We start from the raw sequence: 23,256 nt of genomic DNA, 5'->3' as shown, positions 1-23,256 counted from the left end.
AGAATGTGCAATTGTGGGTTGGACTAAGATTGGGAGGGGAGGATGGGAGATTGTGACCTAGAATACAGCCAATGAATGGCTCCTGACACATTAAATGATGCTCATAGTTGCATTGCTCTCTCATCAACTCCTAGTTGGACTCTCACCTCATTTAGGCTTGCTTTTTCCCACTCCAGCACTCTCATTTCTGGCAATGCTAGAGTGAATGCCATTTGACCTTGAGTCAGGAGAGACTTGGTTTCCCCCTCAAACAAGAGTGTACCTGAGTCAGTCACTCACCTAAGTTATTGCTATTTGATGGAAAAGGAAGTTAATCTACAACTGTCTACCTCATGGTGTTGTGAAGAAAGTGCTTTGAAAATTTTAAAATGCTATACAAATGTGAGCACTTAGCTAGTTCTAAAGTGGCATATTCTGGAAAGCTGATGCCCTGTTCACGTAAAAGGGAGATTATGACTGGTCTTTGAAGTTGGCAAAAAACTATTTACATGTGTTAGCTCATCTAAGCTACCTAGCAGTCTGGGAGGAGGGTACATTGACGGGCATTATACTTGTTTTACAGAGGAGACATTCAGAAAAGTTCAGGGCCATTTCATCTTTGGATCTTGAAGTAAGCATGACCTCCATAAAACCCTTCCTGCTCTAGCAGTTCTTGTGTTTCTTTTATGAACTAAATGACATTTTCTCAGCCCCTCTCAAAGCTCTTGGATTTCTTTGTATTTTAGGGTCTATGAAGGGCTTAAGATCAAGAGACTGATTTATATGTCATCCCTAACTCCAAATTTGTCAAAATGCATTATATATTTCATTCTTTGGTCTGGATCTGTGATTCTGCTGAAACAACTTGTGCAGTCCAGATCAATCACTGTTTTGTAATTCAGCTTCTTGACAGGATGGATTGTTTCACTGATTGTATTTAGGTCCCCAATACCTAAGATAAGGGCATAATAAAGTGGTGATTAATCAGTGACAAGCTCTGGATCACAGCCAGTTGGTGTTAAGTAGGACTGCTCTACCCTAAGAATGTGCACAGTAAATAGCTGGTTGCTTTGTTAGCTTCATTAGATGTGAAGAGAGGTATCCTGACATTAAATGAAGAGCTGACCTTGGCTGTGACTCTGGGTAAACCACTTCTCTGCAGGTCCTTCAGACCCTTAAGGAGCTGCAGAGCAGTTGCTGGGCTATTCCTCAATAGTTATGAGTTCTTGATACCAGTAAAGTCACATATGGTCCACCTGGAAATGGTTCTAGAGGTTAAGTGACCTGTCCGAATCCCTATAGCTAATAAGTATTGGAGCTCCTCTTACTGGTATCTTCTGACTGAATCTACTCCTTGGCAGCCCAGTGAAGGCAATTATTCCCTGGCCTACCCTGAGCTTTTTTACTACCCCCATTCCTCCCCCCCCCAATGCTAAAATGGGGATGACCTTGCCTGTCTGCCTGGAAGGGGGAAGTGTGGTGAGCATACACAGGTGATGTCCGGTGCTTCAGCCAACAGGATCCTTGATGGATCAGAAGCTAGTCAAATGACGATTGGCTTTTATTAAGAAAGTTCTCTCTAGGATTGCAAGGTTTGCTGCATCTCTACAGGTTAAATCCTCAGTTTCCAGTTATAGAACCAATGCAGACTAACCCCTGTCAAGGTCATAAATCCATCCAGCTTCCAGACTGGCACAGTTCCTGAGCATGCTTCACCCACAGCACGCCCTGGAGCCAGCAAGTCCAGGAGGCGGATGGTGACATGCTGAGCCAGCAAAACTGTTGGCAGGCCTGAGAGAAACTGGAGGCATTGCTCCAAACTTGGGAGGGGTCATTGGGCACCTGCTTGGGCTCAATTTCCCCTGGTCCACCATGATTTGCTGGTAACTTTCTTCTGGCTGTTAAGTGAACGGAAGAGCTGCCTCAGCTGTTTCTTTCGATCGTTGTTGCAGCCTGAAATAAAGGCAAGAGGGAGAGATGCCTGTAGGACCCCCTGATAATGGCTGGGTGACCCAGTGTGGGTTGGTAGGGAGAAGAGCAAACCTCAGTTTCCTCTGTTAAATAGGAATATAAATGGCCCATGTGATATTTAAAAAATTATAATCACTATAAGCTCTTCAGAGCAGGGTGCAATCATTACTACCCATATCTGGTAGATGAGGAAATGGGCCTAGAAAGAAGGGGTTTGTCCACGGAATGTATCCCGAGACCAGGACCAGTCTTTACCTGATCCACCTCTCATTATCCTTCCTCAAAAAGCAATTTTCAGGGAAGTGCCTTAAAAAGTGGAAGTGTGAGCTGCTGACACCAAATTAAGTCCAAACTCCTTTACCTGTTTTTTAAGACTCTTCACAAGTTGTGACCCCTCTCCCCCTTCTGGCCCTTTTTCACATTCCTCTCATCTTTGGGCTTGTGTTCAAGCCTGTCTGGATTATCTGTCACATCCCACCCTTGCCCCATCCCACAGCTCCGCTATCCTGTGGAAATCCCTCCCAGACTTCATGACCCTGTCTGAACACCACATCCTCCAAGAAGTCTTCCTTGAGGGTCCTAGTCTTCAGGATCGTTCTCAGATTTCACCTGATGGAAAACCATGGAGCCATTCCTGCTTGCTCTTAGAGTTTAGAATGAAGGTAATGGAGATGGGCCTCAGATTTGGGGAGAGTTGATACCAAGGGCTTCAGAGCAAGCCTAGGTAAATTACCATGGTCTAAAATTCTAAAAGAAGACAGTCAAGTCTAGCAGGAGGGTAAAACTAAGAAGGATATTATAAAACTGAGAAAACAATTGTCTAAATAGAGACATGCATGTCCAGGGAACTCTGCTTACTCCCTGACAGGTAGTAGAAATGTTCAAGTCCACTGGTTCTTCTACTCAACTACATCCTTCTCCCCCACTACCTGTAGATCCACCCCTCTGAGAACCTGCTGAGAAGCCCCACATACCCAGGTGGGTGTTGGCCACAAAGTTTCCAGTCCCTGATATGTCTATGCAGTCTTCTTCCCTGCTGACTGGTCCATCGTTCCACATGAGGTCAAAGCCGCCAACTCGCTTTTCCTTTCCTGTGAGCCTAGAAGACAGGCAAGGGGGATGAATGCAGCCCTTTGACAGGAACCTTCTACCCCAGCCTGCCAACTTCCTGGTGCAGTCTTCCCCCAGGAGACTGCAGTCTACTGGAGGGCATCACTCTACCAGAGGGCAGCAGCTGCCTTTTTTATGTCCCCAGTTTGGGCTTAGAACAGTGCTTCATACATGTCTTCCTCAAACTTTTAAATTAAACCATTCCTCAACAATTACCCTTTCACAATAGGAAAAAAAATGAGCGTTGTTAGGTCTTCCCCTGGAGATCAGGGGCTTCTATCCACCTAGTTTTCTGTATAGTTTAGCTTCTAAAATATATACAGTGAGACAGAGGACAAAGAGCTTCCCAGAGTCAGGAAGAACCCTGGTTGGAGTCCTGACTGTCAAATGCTTGTTGGGTGAATATTAGGCAAATCATTTAACCTTCCCCTCATCTTCCTAACTCTCAACACATAAATTCCAGAGAAGGTGCTGATCTGCACCAGAGAACTTAGCAAAACCTCTTTTTCTTGAAAGTGGAATAAATCATATTTTTAAAAAGTTATAATTAGAAAAATGCAAAGTTCAACAATTGTGAAGTACCACCTTATACCCATAAAATTGGCTAAGATGACAAGGAAAATGACAAATGCTGGAGGATATAGGTATACCTAATGCACAGTTGATGGGAGCTATGATTTGGTCCAATCATTCCAGAGAACAGTTTGGAACTATGCCCCAAACCATTAAACTGTGCATACCTTTTCAATGGCACTGCTAGGTCTGTACCCCAAAGAAATCAAAGAAAGAAGAAAAAGACTCATATGTCCAGCCCTTTTTGTGGTGTCAAAGAACTGGAAACTGAGGAGATGTCTATCAACTAGAGAATGGTTGGACAAGTTATGGTATATGAATATGATGAAATATCATTTAGCTATAAGAAAGATGAAGGGGAGAGTTTCAGAGAAACCTCAGCAGACTTGTATGAATGTAAAGTGAAGTGAGAAAAACTAGGAGAAAAATGTACTTAATGACAGAAATATAATAAAGATAATCACCTGTGAAAAATTTAGCAACTCTGATCAACAGAATGGTCAAACAATTCCAAAGGGCTCATGATGAAACATACTATCTACCTCCAGAGAGCAACCTAATGAACTCAGAGGCCCGATGTAAGTGTATTATATTTTCTTTTTTGGGGTGGAGGTGGGAGTGGTAACATGACTAATATGGATTTTTTTGTGATTTTTACATATTTTAAGGGGTTTTGGTGTGTTTTCCCCCCTTAATGGGGGGGAGGAAGAGAATTTAGAACTGAAAATCAATTAAAATTGAATTTAAAAAATTAAACACCAGCTTCATTGGGGGAAAATAATCAGCCAAAAATTTGTGGACATTGTAAGTACAGTAGAAAAGGTGACTATGGTGGGAATCAGGAGAACTAGATTCAGATCTTGTCTCAAAAAGAAATTATTTTGTAAATCAAGGTTTTCATATACTTAAAGAAAATGGCCCATCAGGACATTTTAGGTTGTCATTAGTGTTCCCACCTGGCCTCCATGTCTACAACATGAAGTGTATCTTCCAGAAGACAAGTTTTGAGCTGATAGTCCTCCTGGCTGCTGGCAGTGAGGGATGGGGAGGCATTGACCTCAAGAAGCCATCTGAAGACAAGAAAAAGGAGAGTTGGTGATCTCTCAGCTCTGTAGTAAAATGCCAGACAACCTCAGATGGAATTCCTAGATTATTCTTAACTTGGTCCACTGGGAAAAAAATGAAAACCCATCTGCTTTGGGGAGAAATTGGTGTCATCTGTCATGATGATGTTGACTCTTTTATAAGGCTCTTTAAGCACTTCCATTGTCTATGAACATTTTATTCTCAAACTTCTTTGAATTCTTGTGATTCTCATTTTAGTGAGGATTAAAACAGATTCACAGAAGGAAAAGTACTCATCTAAAATTACAAAGTAAATCAATGACACACCCTAGGCTAGAACCTAGGCCAGAGCCCCTTCCATACTGTGTTCTTAGTGACTGTTTTAAGGGCTCCAAGTCTCTAGATCTAAATTTTTTAAATGTTTGAGATGTGGATGCTGGTTGCCTTATCTGGATGTTCTTTGCAACCCTTACTTAGCTTATTACATAAGTCAGTTGTTTATCCACCCTCTCTTGACTCTGAATGGAGAAGGCTCTATTGCTGTTGGAACTTGCTGGGGATCGGTGTTTGCTGTTCTCTGGCATGAGGACAATTGTGCCTAACACATGACCCACTAAGGATACAGGTTTGGTTGGAGCCAGAAAGCTCTCATCTTTGGACTCATACTGGTTAGAAATGGGCCATCCTGTAACCTATAAAATAGTCTTCCCTAAGAAGAGGCCAAACTTAAAAAAAAAAGAGAAAGAAAGAAGGAAGGAAGGAAGAAGGGAGGGAGGGAGGGAGAGAGAGAGAGAGAGAGAGAGAGAGAGAGAGAGAGAGAGAGAGAGAGAGAGAGAGAGAAAGAAAGTCATTCTATAGGATGGCCCACTCTGTGAAATACGTCACTTGGCTCAGAATGAACTTGACCTGAACTGTGGAACAGGCCATCCTCTCCCTAAGCAAGAGGCTAGCACATGGAATGGACCACATGTCACTGCCCATGAGGAGCCCCTTACGCTTTGAAGTTCTGGTCAATGAGAATGTCATAGCCATAGAGCTCAAAGCAGTGCTTATCACTGATGATGACTTTCTGCACACTTTGCAGGCTTTTGATGAAGATGTTGTCCATGTCCTGGAAGAGCTTCTCCACAGTCTCAGGGCCATGCTTGGAAGTCAGGTACTGACGAAATCGCTGGATCATCCATTTGCAGCCCTGCCACAAAACCATGGGGTGAATGGAAATAACCTCAGACCTCAGTAACCTGTCCCTAGCTCACAGGGATCGGGGGAGAGAGGAAAGGCTTAGAGCTAGTCCAACCCCCCCACCCCCCACCCCCATCATTTTATAGAGCATATGCCTGGGGCCCAGAGATGGGAAGTGTCTGCTTCACTACAAAGGCAGCAATGAACAGAGACTGGATTTGAACCTGGGATCCCCTGATTCCCACTCCAGAGGTCTTTCCTCTGCCCCATACCATCCCTGAATATCTGGAATTATTTGAGGCTCCTGAATTTTCAGGTGGAAGAGCCAAATGGTTAAGTGAGCATATTAGGGTTTAACATAAAACCAACTTTTAGGAGGGATCCTGGGTTCAAATAATGACTAAGACCATCTTCACCTCTATGGGAGAGCTAGTTCACAGTAACAGGGAAATCTCAGGGATAGCACTTCTGCTTAACTTTTACCTAACCAGAATATTCCATTTCAGTTGTGTTGGGCTGATAAGTCATTGTCTCCCTATCCCCAGACACAGGCCCTCCCCTCTGGGAGCTTAAAGCCAGAGACCTCAGAATCTTCCTTTTTGGTTCCATGTCAGACTGAGTCTCAGGGGCTCTCATTTATTGGTTGAACTATATGATCTCTGGGGTCCTGGCAGACAGGCTCTTCTCACTCTTTTTCTCTTAAGATTTGAGTACAAAAAATATCCATCACTGAGACTTAGTATCTTAATACCCTTTGGCTGTCTGTCACTGGTCAAAGTATAAAGCCCAGAAGTAATAACTATTCAGAGTCTATACAGACTCTGTGAAAAAAATAGCACAAGCAGAAGATTACAGAACCTTGAGGTTGAAGAAGACTTTAAAAGTAATCCAATCTGTGGACAGACACTGAGCATATAACTTCATATGAGAATAGCTGGCTGACTATGGGTATTATGGCCTTGTGGGCCTATTGACACTTACCTCTTGGGAAATGTAGGCTAGGACAGATCAGCCTGGCTAAATAGACTTTCCATTGGGAAGTCCTGGTGCTAGAAACTAGTTGGAAGATCCCAAGAACCTAGGTTGGGGAGCAGCTTTTTGTCCAGATGTTTCTGCAGAATGACTAGACCTGTCTGGGCCCATTTGCCAGCCCATTTTGGTCTGGCCTGTAGGGCCACATGACAGGTACCTATGTAATATTCACTGCCTCAACCACTCAGCAGTCAGAGGGATCTGTAGCAAGATCTGAAGGTGTTATGGACTTATGGCAAAGAATGTGATCCATCCCAAAGACAGAGTTGATGGTATCTGAATACAGATTAAAGCATACATTTTTTTTCTCTCATTTTATTTTTCTAGAGGTTTCTCTTTGGGGGGAGGCAGGGAATTATGCTTGCTTTTACAACATGACTATTGTAGTAATGTGAAAAAATAAAATAATAAAAATATCTATAGGTGTTGGGGTTTTATTTTACTTTTCAGAACTAATGAAGCTCTTTTACAAAGAAAAATACAAACCTCTCTTTCTAGATGAACTAAGAAGAAGGAGAAGCAGCATGGTACAATGGAGAAAGGAGAGAGGAGAGAGAGAGAGAACATGGTGTATTTGGAGTCAGAGGACCTGTGACCTATGTCATTGCCTTTGACCTGGGACAAATCACAACTTCACTGGACCTCAGATTCCTAATTTGTAAAATGAGAAGATTGGACCAGACAGACTTACAGGGCTTTTAATCTTGAAATCTATGATTTTTTTGAAGGATGTATCTAGACCAAACCAAAAACCATTCAGTAGCAGCCAGAGAGATAGAAAGTTTTTTTCTCCAATTAGCTTTGAGGACAATCAGAAAAGGGCAAGTAAGAGAGGGCAGAAAAATAAATGGGTCAAAGCCCCTGGGTGAGTCAGAAATCTAGTCAGAATTTCTAGCCAGAAATCTTTCCTTCCTTCAGGTCCAGTTCCTCTCAAGAGTCTACCCCAACAGTGTCATCTGGTAGAATGGGCTTTTTTTCCCTTGAGGGGAACAGCCTCTTATCCCATGTCCCCAAAGGCTTCAGATATTGGTCAGCAAGGATATAATGACCTAAGAAGCCTTGCTCCCAGGACCCTGGCCCCAGGATGCCTTTATTTGGTCCATGCCCATGGGTAGGGGTGGCAGTTACCACAGCTCACTCACCTTCTCTGGGTCATAGTCAGGGGATGTCTTCTGCACAGCAACATTGGTGAGGTGAACATCTGAGAGAGGTCAGGAGTCAAGGTCTAGGATTAGAAGATAAGGCATCCTTCCCTCCACAGCTGGGCAAGAAGCTACTCTCATGTCCCCAAGCTTCCCACACTTATCTTAATGTCAAGTTTTTCCATCCTCCATCCCAAGATGAAAATAGAAAAGGTGTTGTATTTAGAATCTCAGAATCTTATAAAGTCAGGGCTTTGGATTATCATTTAGTTCCAACCTATGTATTTGATACACAGGAAAAACTGCTGACCAGGTATGGTAAATGCCAGACTATACAAGTTAAAAGTCACTTCCTTTCTCTGGGTCCCATCTATAAACTGAGGGGATTGAACTAGGTCCCTTCTAGCTCTAAATCTTTCCCATGTCAAAGCTAACAATCGCTACTGTCTTCTGTTGATTCATTTGGAGACAAATGATATAGTGAAAAAGAACCTAGAAAACATTGCTAATAATTCTAGAACTTTGTGGAGGCCAAGTAGGGTTTTCATTGCTACTCTCTGTTGAAGGCTGTAAATTCATACAGGAGAAAGGCAGATTCTGGATTTCTGAACTATGGCTTAAATCACAAGAATGATGGATGGGGCTGCTGCCAGGGATGGAATACACCTCCCAATTCCAGTAAAAACATAATTCTTTGGATCCTTGCAGACACAAGAAAGAATAGCTGGGGAGAGACTCAGTAGTTCATAAGAAATAAGGAAAAAGCAAAAAAAAAAACTTCTGGATCAAAGTATGGGTAGCAAACCACCAACTAAAAATCTAATGTAAGACAGCAAATTGGATCTCATTGGTGTCACTGAAACTTGACTGGAATATGGCTCTAAAAAGGTATACTTCTGTAAAAATGTAGTAAATCAATAAATAATAAGTCAATAAAAGAGGGTAGAGATTTAGTAGCATTACATATTGAGAAGATAAATATACTCATGAAATTCAAAAGTCAGAAGAGGGAATAGGATGCAAAACATTTGGGTTAGTACTAACTAAAGAGAAGCAGAGCAATATTGTCATGGCCTACAAGCCTTGACAAAAGGAGGAATTAAAAAAATAGGTTGGGGAACAGGTGAAAAATACTGCATTCCAGACATGGAAATATGATATTAATTTTGAGGGGCTTCAGTAGATGTAGACATCTGCTAAAACTCTTCCTCTGTCAATCATCCAGCAGCTGATATATTTGTGATTTGTATTAATGATCATTTTATCCTTCAAAAGATGGAGGAAGTAACAAGGCAACAACTATTCTGGCCCTGATTCTGACCAATAAATAGGAACTAGCTGCTAAAATCCACAGCATCAGAGAGATGGTGATGGAGAAGAAAGCTGGCCACAATCTATAAGCATCCAAGATTGGGCAGAGAGGATCCCAAAGGGTCCAGGGAAAGGAGAGCCTAATGATGTGAGGGGGTGGTTGGCCCAAGGCAGATGGGAAACTTCCAAAAATAAAATTCTAAAAACTCAAATAGAAATTATTCCAGTGGGGGGATTAAAGGGTGCTTTGGTGTGGAAGCACCAGGAATTCATTAACTGCTGCAGATTACAAAAAAGACAAGCACAGCTATGGCAAGTGATGAAGAATGAATACAAAGAAGCAAGGTCCCATAAGAATTAGCAAGTGTGCTAAAACCTCACATGAACTGCATCTGGCAATCAAGGAGGAGGACAAAGAAGAGCTGGGTTTTTATTAAGTAATGTTAGAGGCAAAGGGAAGATCAAAGCAGGATCCAAGGGGTGGGAAGAAGTTTGATAATTGATGACAGTGAGAATGAACTTTTCAACTCATATTTTTTTCATTCATTTTCTCTCAATGAGAATAATTTTTGGATTGGTTTGGTTAACAAACAACATAGGTAAGTAGTAAGGAGATCAGACAAGTAAATCACTGGACCCAGATAACCTAGATATTGGGGTACTGAAAAAAATTAGATGTGGGTGTTAAACCTTTGCTAATGATCTTTAAAAGACTGTGGGAATCTAAAACAGTACCAAGGACCTGAATAAGAACAAATACAACCATTTTTTTAAAGGGGGATAGAGAGCAGGTTTTGCAAACTATAGATTAGTGACCTTGACCTTGCAAAATTATGGAACACAATTAAAAGCTTTGATTGTGAACATTTAATTCAATGAAGCAAATTTGTTAATTGCCGACTATGTGCAAAGCATGAGGAATATGATTTCTCTGCTCTCCAGTGACTTTAAATTCTACTAAGGAAAAACAATACATAAATGCATAAGTAAATATGATGTGCATGTATTAAATTAATTTCATTAAAATTAAAAAGAAGCTTCAAGACAGAGAGAGTGATCAATTGAGGAGATCGAGGAAAGGAGAGTGAAAGTAAGCTCCTCCCAGAGTAGAGAATTGTTTCATTCCTTCTATTTGTACTCCCAGGACAAAGCTACTACATAGCAGATCCTCAATAGTGAAGTCAATAAGCATTTCTTAATCTTCATGAGCATCAAGGATACCTAAGGAAGGTAAATCTTCTTGTTCTGAAGGGGTCTATGCTCTAAAGAAGGGAAACTATAGGTCTAAGTAATATCTTAACTGGTATATCAGGGACATGTCATAGGCATGTGTGTTTTCTCTGCTATTTGACTGTGAGTGCCTGGAGGACAGGTCTCTTATTCTCTAGTTGTTTCCTTAGGGTTTAACACTGTTCTATGCAAACTTTAAGAACTTGCTTCATTCTTGATTCAGATTCATAGTATAATTAGATTTTAGCAAAAGATTTCACAGGGTATTGCATGCTATGCTTCCATGTGGACAAAATGGAGAAAACAGTACGCTTAAGAGAACATACTATTAGGAGGAATCAGAACTAATTGAATCACTAGACTCCATAGGTCAATGTCACCTGGGAGGGAGGATCTTCGTGAAAAGATTTCATGGATCTGTCCATGACCTTGTTCTGTTATTTGTATCAATGTCTTTAATGAAGGAATCCAATTTAATTGTCAAATTTGCAGATCACATGACAGCTAACACCCTGGATGACAAAGTTCAAATCCAGAAATACATCTATAGGTTAGAACAATGGATCAAAATAATAAGGATAAACGTGAAACTCAACCCTTGAGTTCAGATAATCAACTTCAAGAATACTGAAGAGGAGGACCTGGCTAAACAACATTCTTGTGAAAGAGATCTGGGGGTTTTAGTGGACCGCTAGATCAATATGGGTCACTAGGGTGACATAGCAGTCAAGAGAATAAATCCTAGACTTCATTAAGAAAAGTATAGGTGGCACAGTAGATGGTACACCTGTCCTGTAGTTAGGAGTACCTGAGTTCAAATCCAGCCTCAGACACTTAATAATTGCTTAGCTGTGAGACCATGGACAAGTCACTTAACCCCATTGCCTTAAATAAATAAAATTTTTAAAAAAGAAAAGTATAGTATGCAGAACAAGGAAGATAATAATTTCTTATATTGTCTCATTTAGATTAGATTTATCCCTGGAAATACAGTAAAAAATCTTACATGGGGAAAAAAAAGTGATGTTAATAGGATTTTTGAACATTCCCTATAAAGTAAGGAATGCCTAGCCTAGGGAACAGATGACTTGGGAACATGATCATTATTACTTGCACCAGAGGAAAGAACTAGGAATACTAAGTAAAGTTGAAGAGGCAGATTTAGCTCTATTAGAGCTGTCCCAAAGTGAAATGGGGTATCTGAGAAATAGTGGACTCTCTTGCATTCATTTCAATTCTACAAGCGTTAAATACCATAAGAATTGTGTTAGGTATTGGAAGTCTATAGGCAGAGACTGGACAGCTTCAAGTATGTTGTAGAAGAAATTCTTGGTCAGGTACAGGCTGGATTTGATGAATTCTGAGCTTCCTTCAAGGATCTTTGAATTCCAGTTAACACTGACATTCTCTGATTCTGTGACCCCAGGTCCAAAGTTCTTACAAGATGGGAAGTTCACTAGAAGTCCATGGACCAGAATTTAAATTAGGAAAAGGAAAGAGGGGGTGGCTAGGTGGCGTAGTAGATAGAGCACTGGCCCTGGAGTCAGTAGTACCTGGGTTCAAATCTGGTCTCAGACACTTAATAATTACCTAGCTGTGTGGCCTTGGACAAGCCACTTAACCCCGTTTGCCTTGCAAAAACCTTAAAAAAAAATGAAAAGGAAAGAGTATAGCCAAGGAACAGAGGGAATGACAAAAAGCAGTTTGGGAGGAAATTCATTCAGTCTACCACTCCTAATCCTAATAATATTGCATCTCCAAAAGCCTGAGCTACAGCCCTACTTTTTGAGGTTCCTTTGGCATCTCAAATTCAACATGACTAAAACAGAACTGATCATCTTTTCTCCAAAATTCTTCTTCCAAACTTCTCTATTAATGTTAAGGGCACTTCATAGTCCCAATCACTCAAGTTCATAACCTCCACATCAATATTCCCTCTCCAATACAGTATCTCCCATACACAATTGGTTAAGCATTTCTTATCTGGTACCTCCACAATATCTCTAGTATCCATCCATTGCTCTTTGCTCACAGATTTACAGTCTTAATTCAGGTCTTCCTCTGTCCTTACACTTGAACCACTGAGATGTAGCCCTCCTGTTTCTGGTTTTCCCTCTCTAATCCATTACCCACACATCTGACCAGATGAAATTTCCATGACACAGGTCTAGCCATGTCATTCCCCTATTTCTCTATAGCTCCCTATCACTCCTATGATAAATATAAATTTCTCAAGTGTTTTAAGGCCCTCAGAATATACTTGTGACCTACCTTTCTAGCTTTATTTCATATTATTCTCCTTCTACATGCCAGCAAATCAGTCTATTAGGAATACTGAGATCTCTAAGCTTAGCATTTCATGTCCAATCTCTGTTTAACACACAAGCTATCCCAGATGTATAGGTTCATTTGTACAAGCCAGTCCTCTCCTACCTTTCTCCAGGCATGGAATATGTTCTTTTATATTGATTTCTCAGAATTTCAAAACCTCTATTCACATGTCACCATCTCGATGAAGCTTCCCATCAACCCCTCTCCCCTGGTGGTTAATATTCTCTCTTCAAATTTTGAATTTACTTATGCATATACATAAATCTACTAGAGAAATAGATAAGCTTCTTGAGGACAAGACCTCTTGTTGTTGATACTCAGTGTTCCAGACAAGTACTTAACCAATGTTTATTGAGGATACAGTGATCATCAATACTGCTCAGTGTGAAGCGGGTGTTGGAGAACCGAACGAAGCCATCTCGGTATAACCAGGCCCGAAGGGGGATGTACTGTTGAAGAGAAGCCAGAAAGAGGGAGACAGGAGAAGGATTGAGGAAAGAGAGGTAAGGAGGAATAGAGAGACATAGAACAGATGAAGAGATGAGAGATGGAGGAAGAGAATGAGGGAAGGAGAAGAAAAGGGTTGGGGGTGGAAAGAAGGGTAGAGAAAAAATAGTGGGAGAGAAACAGTGTAGGAGAATATCGAAGAAAGATAGATGAAAACAGAAGGAAGAGGGAAGACAGAGGGTGACAAAAGAATGGAGAGAGAGAAATGAGAAGGCAGATATACCGGAGAAAAGGAAAAAGAATCAAGGATGAAAGAGTGAGAAAAACAGAGGGGCAAAGGTGAAGGGAGCAAAAAAGGACACCCAAGTGTCAGATCAGAGAAAAATTCATTGCCATCCCCTGAAAAGCTTAAGAATGTGTCTCCTGCCAGCACTTCAACTTACTTCTAGTTTACATTAAAACTGGACAAGGAAGTTCATGTAGGTCCCCAGGACTGATCCCCAAACTCAAACCACCTCCCTATTGCAGTCATTGAATTCAGTTACTTACAGACATGACCAAGACATATACTCGCAGGTCAAATTTGCGCCCTATGGAGCAGAGAATTAATGTTAGATATAGGTCACTTGTTTTGTTCCACCTCCATCCCAAGCCAATTAGTGTCCCACAGAGAGTGTGTTATACCGAAGATTTCATCCAGCTAGCTCATAAGTAAGATGCCCTTCTCACAGAAGCAGTGAATAGTGGATGGCTCAGTATCCCCATCTCCACTGCTGAGGCTACAACTCAAAGCACAGGTACTTGATTTTTCATTTCCATTTCTTTAAAATTCAGATTTTCAACTCTTGGTGCCACACTTTACCTCCCACCCTTTCCTCTCTTGATGGACAAGGAAAGGATCTCAGAACAAGGAACCTCAAGTAAAAGTTAGGTCACCAACCAGAGTGTGCCTTGTGTCCTATCATACATGGTTGCACCATTGAGTAATTTAATTGCTTAACTGTTTTTCTTGTTAGAAAGGCAGGTTCATTGGGAATGAGGGTGGGTATATTTGGGGGGGGGGACTGCAATGGAAAACAAAAGGCCTTTGGTTAAAATCAGATTTTTAAAACTGTTTTTAAATTTTTATTAAAAAAAAAATAAGATAAAAACTGTATCTAGGGTAAAAAAGAGTCAGCCTACTAACTTAATCCTGCTGGAACCATCCCAGAAGAGTACATAAACTACTGAAGTAAAAGGAGAAAGTAATCCTACCCTCCAAAAAGGCAAAGTAATTGGTTCTCCAAAAGGAGAATTCAAGGACTGAGGTTTGTTCCACAGTAGGAGCTTATTGTTATTACCACAAACAGCTATCCAAGTTATAATGTCCAAGAGCATTATACACAAAACTCTCACTTCCAATCAATTCAATTTAATTCAACAAACAATCCATCTGCATGGAAGACACTGTGCTCCATGCTGGAGAGACAAAAACAAGATGACCCAATCTCCTTCCTCAAAGAGTTTACATTCTACAAGAGGAGGTGGGATATTTCCTTGGGATATTGAAAACAGTAAAGTCTCATCATTCTCCCAATATGCACCCAGATAGAAGCAACCTCTGAAAATAACTTTTGAGGATGGTTTAGTATAAACAGTCCATTAGAACCGGGGTTCTTAACTTGGGGACCATGATAGTTCTCAGGGGAATCTGTGAACTTGAATGAGGGAAAAAAATCACCTCTTATTTTCTCTAACCTATAACTGAACTTTGGAATTTCTTCCAATTATGAATTATTATTTTTAATTTTAAAAAACCATTATTCTGAGATGGAATGCATGGCACAAAAGAAGTTAAGAATCCCTGTTCTCCATTGAGTGCTGACTTTGTAGCTGGAGGCTTTGGGTTTGACTCTTGGCTATGAATCTTATTTACTGCCTTAGTAATCTCTCTCTCTCTCTCTCACTCTCTCTGTTTCTTTCTCTGTGTGCATGTGTGTGTGTGTGTGTGTGGGTCTGTGTCTATCTGTCTCTCTTTCCCCCTCTCTTACATATATACATACACACACACACACACACACACATACATACATACAAAGAGAAACGTCTGGTACTTGAGTCTACTTCCTTTTTTACTCTCTTCACCTTTGTATCTCTATTTGTCCCATATCCCCATGAAGCCTTCAGTAATAAGAGCTGCCTCTTGAATGGTGGTCTTGATGATGTAGGGAGAAGGTGTCTATCTGAAGGACTACAGTGTTGAGAGATGTGATGATTATGAGGAGGGGTGGTCCATGTAGATGGACAGCATGTCAGTAAGTGTTCTTTTCCCAACAACCAGGTGAGGGAAGTTGTACAAGTATTCTCCCCATTTTACTGACAAAGGGACTAAGGATCAGAGAAGTAACCTCTTCTTCAGGTTCACATAGGGAGTTAAGTATCAAGGCTAAGACTCATCTCAGTTCTTTGGAGAAGACCAAGTAATCTTCCTACAACATTGTGCCCCAAAATGATATTGTCACTGATATGACCTGAGATAGATTTCCCACAATAGGACTGGGCTGCACAGAGTCACAGAGGAAGCCCTTTCCTTCCAAACTCTTTGAGAACCCCAGTGTCCAGATATAACTGGGATGAGGTTTGTGGTCAGGAACTGACAGGTCCCTGAGGAACAAATCAAAACTCTGACCTAATTAGCACCTGATTCTAACCACTAAGCCAAACCAATCAAGGGGCTTCTCAACTTTGGGGGCAGAACTAAATGACTGATGAGACACACAGATCTGACTCTGATCTATTTTCGTTTTTTGCAAGGCAATGGGGTTAAGTGACTTGCCCAAGGTCACACAGTAATTTTAAGTGTCTGGGGGTTGGATTTGAACTCAGGTCCTCCTGGCTCCAGGGCCAGTACTCTATCCACTGGACCACCTAGCTGCCCCCTGGCCTATTTTCTTAAAAAAAAAAAGTTTGAATGGTGTCATTTGTTTTAACATTGTGATCATTCCTGGAAATACCACTTCCATGCCACAACTTACCCCTCCAAAACTGGAATTAAACCTCTCTTGTATCAAAGAGAAAGTTAAAAGGAAAACCCCTGATGCTGTGACCCAGTTGAACTCCCAAGCTGTACCAGGTCCTAGTACCCTCTTTTTTCAGAGAAAGGGGTGACCCATTTCATGACCCACTCTCCTGAACCTTTGCTAGGTTTATGATCATTCAGTTCTTCATCTTTTAAAGTACTCTTTTCATTCACATCATTGTCTTGTGTGAATTGGACCTCTGGTTTTTTCCCAGGTTTCTCTGAATCCCCCCTATTCAGGGCATCTTATTTTACACAGTAATATTACATGATATTCATAAAATTACAGTTGGTTTATCCACTGCACAAAATACTGATATGAATATTTATGTATATACTTATGTTTCTTTGACCTTCTTGGGCTATATGTCTGGTAGTGGATCAGGTAAATCAAAGTGAATGAACTCTTTAATTACTTTTCTTATATAATTCCAAATCGTTACATCATTCTATGAACAGTAAATCTCATATTGGCTTCCATGTTTTTGTCGTCTTTGCCAATTTGCAGACTGGAAGGTTAAACTTCAGAGTAGTTTTCCTTTGAATATCTTTTGTTAATGATTGGAACTGATCTCATTTGGCTATAGTTTGCATTCCTACTTTTGAAAACTATATATCTTTGGGTCACTTAACTGTTGGAGAATAGTTCTTAGGTTGATAATGTGTCAATTCCCTATGTAGCTTAGATATCAGACCTATATCAGTGATATTTGTTACAAGCATTTTTCTCTAGTCTATAACCTTTCTTATTTGTTATGCATTGCTTTTATTTGTATAAAAGCTTAACTTCTGCAATCAAAATTTCCTATTGTGTTTTCTTTTGTTATCAGTTCTAGTCCTTTGTTTTTAGGGTTGTTTTTTTTTTTGCAAGGTAAATGGGGTTAAGTGGCTTGCCCAAGGCCACACACAGCTAGGTCATTATTAAATGTCTGAGGCTGCATTTGAACCCAGGTACTCCTGACTCAAGGGCCGGTGTTTTATCCACTGCCTCATCTAGTCCTTTTGATTAAGAATTGTCCCTCCTTCTATTCTCTAATTTTTAAAAATGTGACCTTTTATACTTAAGTCTTATATCTCTTAACAATTTATTGTGATTATAATTTAAAGTGCCTGTGACCTCTTATTTTCTTTTTTTTTTTTTTAGTCTTTTTAGTTTTTTGTAAGGCAAACAGAGTTAAGTGGCTTGCCCAAGGCCACACAGCTAGGTAATTATTAAGTGTCTGAGATCGGATTTGAACCCAGGTACTCCTGACTCCAGGGCTGGTGCTTTATCCACTATGCCACCTAGCCGCCCTGTGACCTCTTATTTTCAAGGAAAGTATTAGTTTAGGATCAAACTGTGTCTGGTTCTCAGCCCCTATAATTTTTCACTATCATTCTCATCACTAGGTGAAGCTCCTGCACCAGTATGATAAGATTTAGAGGTTTTCAGAGCTGAGAAGTTGAAATATTTCTTCACTCAAATGGAAAGAGCCTCATTTGAGATCCACCCCCACCCCACTATGCCTTTGCAGGAATGGGTCATATCCCTAACTAAAAAACCAACCCCATTCCCTAGACAATCAAAGTCAAACTCTCCTGCCTGGCATTCAAGGCCTTCCATGATCTACCAAAATTTCCCTTTGTAGCCTTATCTCCAATGACTGACCTCAAATCAAGCCTATCACCATCTGACCCATATGCTTTTGCTAACACTGTACCAGCCAGGAAGGCTCTCCCCTCCTCTCCACTAATCTGAAACCAAGCAGCTTAAGCCATGGGAACCAAATTCATGTGGAAAACACTTATGAGATCTGTGGATCACATGCTCCCGAGTAGATAACTGGGTGACTTGGAGGCCAGTGCATCCAGCCTTGGGGTCATACTCATAGGGCCCCCCAGAACGAGGGAACTAGGAGTCCTTTTGTCTGTGGTTTTCCTCTGCACCTCTAGAACCTGATGTTCAGAAGTTCTCACCATCACATTTTAGAAAGACTATTGAGAAGCCATTTAGAGGAGAGTGACTGGGGTAGGAAAGGAAGCTTTGAATCCTGGTCACATGCCCAACATTTGAAGGAATTGAGGCTATTTAGCCTGGGGGAGAGAAGACAGCAGCTTTCAATTAGCTGACATTCCAGCCGTGTGAAATTTATTTGATTTGATTCCAAAAGGTAGAAATAGAAACAGAGAGTAAAAAGCCAATTCTGGCTCACACTAAGAAAGAGAATACCAGCCATCAGAGCTGCACATTAATGTAAGTGGTGAGGTTATGAGTTCCCTGTCCCTCATTATGATAAAGCAAAGGTTGGCTGATACCTTGTGATATCCTAGGAAGAATTCATGCTTTGGTTAAGTCTGAGGTCTCTTCCAACTCCAAGATTCAGATGCTAAGACTCTACCCATCACACTTCTCCATTTTCCCCTGAGTATTGTATTACACCGTGACTTCCCAATCTACTTGTTTTGCAGGGAATTCTTGGGAATTTTTGTATGTGTATCTGTATTATCTCACACTAAGAGAGGAGAGGCACATTGTCAGCTCTTTGAGGTCAGGAGCTGGGCTTTAAAACACTGTCTCTCAGAGAAGGTCTAGTACCTGGCTGGACATGGAAAGATTCCCCAGTAAGTGTCTGACTAGTCAGAAGGGATTGCATGGGGTCAGGGAGCCACTCTACCTCCTATCAAATAAGGATTTTCGATGTAACGTTGAGCTACGTAGTTCTCCACTGGGATGTCATCTTTCTGGTCATCGTAGCGGCTCACATCCTGACAGACACAAAGCCCCAACTTCTGTTTCCTTCTTGGCCAGCACAAGCTAGAAGAGACATGACCGGGAGCTCCCTGTCCCACCCTGGGCTTCCCCCTCTAGGCAACAGCCCCTGACATCCTCCATACATACATGGTGTCCATGGGGAGTGGTGGCATTTCAGGACTCAGGGGCATTCCCACACATATGATAGCCCTCCTGTACTTCCCTACCTCTGGTGAGAGGGCAAGGGAAGGGCAACTGACTTGGGATACCAGTCCTTGCTGGCTTCAATTCCTACTTCTGGTCTCTCCCCTACCCCTACCCCCCACTCCAGGCCCCACTCCTATAAGAGGTTCAAGAGGGCAGGTTTTCCAATGCTATGTCACAAATAGGATAAGAGAACTTTAGGAACCATCTACTCCAACCCCTTCATTTTACAGAGGGAAGAACTGAAAGCCTGAAAGGTACAGTGATTTGCCAAAAGGCACAGAGAATGTCACTGTTAGAAACAGTGGTTGCCCTCTGGCCAAGGTTTCATCATTCCAAGGATGGGGGGGGTGGACATGAACGAGTAAGCTTTCAGGGACCAAAGAACAAAGCTGAATCATGGTCAGAGTCATCTCAAAGTCAGGAAGTAAAGGGAGAAATATCCTTTCATATGGGGGAAGTGAGTTGATGGTAGGGGAGAAAGGAAGACACGAATCTCACCTTCCTCCAGTCTATGATGTCTTTGAGCTTCCGGAAAAGGAAAATGCCTTTTCCCTGAGACCTGGCCACCTGGATGGGGAAAAGGAGAGAGGAAAGCAAAGAGGAGAAAAGAGAATATTTAATTAGATCTCTAAAGGGAATGGTGTATATAGGAATGTCATGGATGTTAGTGATTATGTGTTTTGTGTAAGAGTGTGTGTGTGTGTGTGTGTGTGTGTGTGTGTGTGTGTGTGTGTGTGCAAACTCCCAAAAGTCTCAGTGCTGTGAACTTTAATAGATTTAAAAATGGCATGAGTGTATATATCACCACTCCTGCTTCCAGCTTGGTCCCCCTGGCCATCAATGGGGGAACCATCCCTGTAGAGAATGGCCCTGCCATCCTCATCATCACCAATTGCTGACCAAGCAATTGGTGAAGGTGAACTCACCTTCTCAAGGAATAGCAGTATCTCCCAGACTACTGACTTTGCTTCCAGTCTGACTGAACAGCTGTTACCCAAGGGAACAACTCCTTTAAGGAAGGTGCCAACCCCCCTCACCAACCACTAGCCTACAAACCCATAAGCAAGTCTAACTGCTTTTAGCAGGGCAATCTGAGGGAGGGATATGAAGTACATTCTTGGGAAGTTAAATTTTCACCACCACCTTCTTGACCATTTTTTGTTGTCAATCAGTTATTTTCAGTTTTGACCATTTCTTTGAGAACCCAGTTGGGGTTTTCTTGGCAGACATTCTGGAGTGATTTGCCACTTCCTTCTCCAACTCATTTTACAGATAAGGAAACTGAGATAAACAGGGTGAAGTAATATGTGTAGGGTCACATAGCTATTAAGTGTCTGAATTCTGATTTGAACTCAAAAAGATGAGTCTTCCTGACTCCAGATCTGGCATTCTATGCACCATGCCACTTAGCTCCTGTGTTCTATAGCTTGACCACTATATCCTCTTAAAGCTCAGTGAAGCCAGCTCAAGATTGATTCCAAGGGCCCCAGGAATGGCAACACTATATAAATCATCAGCCTTGTTTCCAGGCTACCCCCTGGAGCCATCATCTAGGGAAGCAATCTTTGTGTAGATATGACCTAAAAGCAGCTTCTGCAGCACCAGACATAGGTACTGAAGACCAAGAAAAGAAATTTCTTGTCACCAAAGTCCTTAGCATTGTCAGCTAGTTCAACATCAGAAATAGATAGGTTTTATCAGTGGAAATAATATAAAAGAAAAGATAAAGATACCATTTGTTAAATGGGATGGCTCTCTGGGAGGGGGAGAGAGGAATACTGGGGAAAACTATGATAATGTTAAAAAAAAAAGAAGACATCAATACAAATTTATTTTAAAAATAATAATATATAGTACCACCTGCTCTGCTGCTAAGTCCTAAGGACTACAAGGCCTTTTAATCTGCAGCTGAAACTATGAACATGAACTCCTTTAGAGCACATAGAAAACACTTTTTAATCAAATATGAGTATGTAAATGTATTTCATGTGTGTGTATATACATGTATATATAAATCTAGATTAGATAGATAAATAGATAAAATTCATCTCTATCTAGTTGGGAAGAATCACTCCTTTAGTCCTTTGTTCATTCCTCCTCTGCCTCCTCCCAGCCCAAGCATGCCTGCTATTTATACTAGCCAGAGGCTCTAAGAAGCTGGACCCTAGGCAAGCTTAGGGTTCCTGATGTGAGTCAATAGGTCTTTCTGTCCCTGCTTCCTTCCCGCAATGCACTGCCATGTGGAAAATGCCCCAGAAACCAAAGCTGTGATTAGCAGTCAGCACTCCATTAGCCAAATAGCACTCATTTCACTTCTAATGTTTTTTAAATTCATGACATGACTATTTTTTAGCAACAGATTTACCAAGTAAACTTTTCTATTAAAATGTGTTTGCAATCTCAGAACTCAAATCAATTGACGATGGTCAGTGGGGACCAGAATGGAGTAAGATGAAAACATTCAGGATGACAACTAAATTTAAACAGCTGTCCTGGAAAATTCACATCCATGTCATAAGGGGAGCCAGAGCTAGGCCTTTCCAAGGTCCCAGATGTCCCTTCATGCTCCTTATTAACAATAATCACTCACACGTGTACTTTACAATAACACATTCCCATCCACTGTCTTATTTGATCCCCATGACCACTCTGGGAAGTGGATAATGAAATTATGTTATCCTTATTTTAGAAGAGAAGATTGAATTTCTACATAGCTTGTCTGGGGAGGCCACACTGCTTGTAAATGTGAGAGCCTGCCCAAGTCCAGTGCTGAATCCCAGAGTGGACCATATAGAGGAATATGATTGAGAAAACAGAATGATACTCTGGACCATTTTAAACTCACATCAGTCCATCAACAAGTCATTTATCAAGCTCCAATAATGTGCCAAAAACTGTTCCAGGTATGAAGGATATTCTCAAGGGTCTTATATTATCAAGTTGTATATATGTGACCACATACAAAGTATATGAAGAATGAAGACTAGTGGGACAGAAAGTCAGGAAAGGTTTTATGCAGATAGATAATAGCACTGGAGCTGGATCTGGAACAGAAACAGGAATTCCAACAAGTGGAAGTGAGGACAGCAAACACTTCATTCACTCTTGGGGATGAAGAGCTGCCAGGGTAAAGGAGAAGGAAGTATTGAAGTAACAGCAAGTAAACTGTTCTTATGAGTCAGGACAAGGGGGAAGCTAGGTGGTGAAGTGGAGAAAGCTCTGGCCCTAAAGTCAGGAGGACCCAAGTTCAAATCCGACCTCAGACACTTAATAATTACCCAGCTGTGTGACCTCAGGCAAGTCACTTAACTCCATTGCCTTGCAAAAAAAAAAAAAAGTCCAGACAAGCAGGATGGGGTCAGGTGATAAAGAGATCAAAATGACTAACAGATACATTTAAATGTGATCCTAGAGATATGAGAATTTTACTTAGTGGAGGAATGGTTCAAATAGCTCTCTACTTCAGAAAAATTGCTCTCACAGCTACATGGAGAGTATATTCCAATGAGGGTAGACATAAGGCTGGGACACTCATGAGGATACAACTGCAACAATGGTGCAGATGTGAGATGATGAGGGTCTAACTGGGAGGGAGCATGTGACTGGAGGAGCTGTGATTGGGAAAAAAGAAGACATGTGGGGGGAAGTGCTGTGGACAGATTTGGTAACTGGAATCGATATGGGGGATGATGAGAGTGAACCTGGATGACTGGGAGGATAGTGGTATCTTCAATAGAAACATAGAATGTCAGAAGATGGATGGGTTTAGGGGCAGCTAGGTGGTGCAGTGGATAGAGCACTAGCCCTGGAGTCAGGAGTACCTGAGTTCAAATATGACCTCAAACATTTAATAATTACCTAGCTGTGTGGCCTTGGGCAAGCCACTT

At 41.3% G+C, this 23,256-nt stretch overlaps 1 protein-coding gene across 5 annotated transcripts in view; it reads right to left on the bottom strand.

Moving 5' to 3' along the window:
- Positions 1 to 1,304: 1,304 nt before the first annotated feature.
- The window catches only part of TTLL9 (tubulin tyrosine ligase like 9), a 42,348-nt gene continuing 20,396 nt past the window's right edge, over positions 1,305 to 23,256 (bottom strand). Inside the window, exons 5-13 of one of the 5 annotated variants that reach the window (XM_074211849.1) lie at positions 19,868 to 19,936; positions 19,086 to 19,176; positions 13,923 to 13,963; positions 13,288 to 13,375; positions 8,055 to 8,113; positions 5,694 to 5,890; positions 4,590 to 4,703; positions 2,925 to 3,049; positions 1,311 to 1,932 (exon numbers count right to left, since the gene is read on the bottom strand). In XM_074211849.1, the coding sequence (XP_074067950.1) occupies positions 1,832 to 1,932; positions 2,925 to 3,049; positions 4,590 to 4,703; positions 5,694 to 5,890; positions 8,055 to 8,113; positions 13,288 to 13,375; positions 13,923 to 13,963; positions 19,086 to 19,176; positions 19,868 to 19,936 (885 nt within the window). In that variant the 3' untranslated portion in view covers positions 1,311 to 1,831. Of the gene's footprint in view, positions 1,933 to 2,924; positions 3,050 to 4,589; positions 4,704 to 5,693; positions 5,891 to 8,054; positions 8,114 to 13,287; positions 13,376 to 13,922; positions 13,964 to 19,085; positions 19,177 to 19,867; positions 19,937 to 23,256 lie in introns of all 5 variants that reach the window. The other 4 variants (XM_074211852.1, XM_074211853.1, XM_074211850.1 and 1 more) reach the window with 4 other exon arrangements.

This window comes from Macrotis lagotis, chromosome 1 (genome assembly GCF_037893015.1).
Source record: "Macrotis lagotis isolate mMagLag1 chromosome 1, bilby.v1.9.chrom.fasta, whole genome shotgun sequence".
In the NCBI taxonomy this organism is placed as follows: domain Eukaryota; kingdom Metazoa; phylum Chordata; class Mammalia; order Peramelemorphia; family Peramelidae; genus Macrotis; species Macrotis lagotis.
The sequence above is the reverse complement of the archived record's forward strand: the minus strand, read 5'-3'. Positions and strand labels throughout refer to the sequence as shown.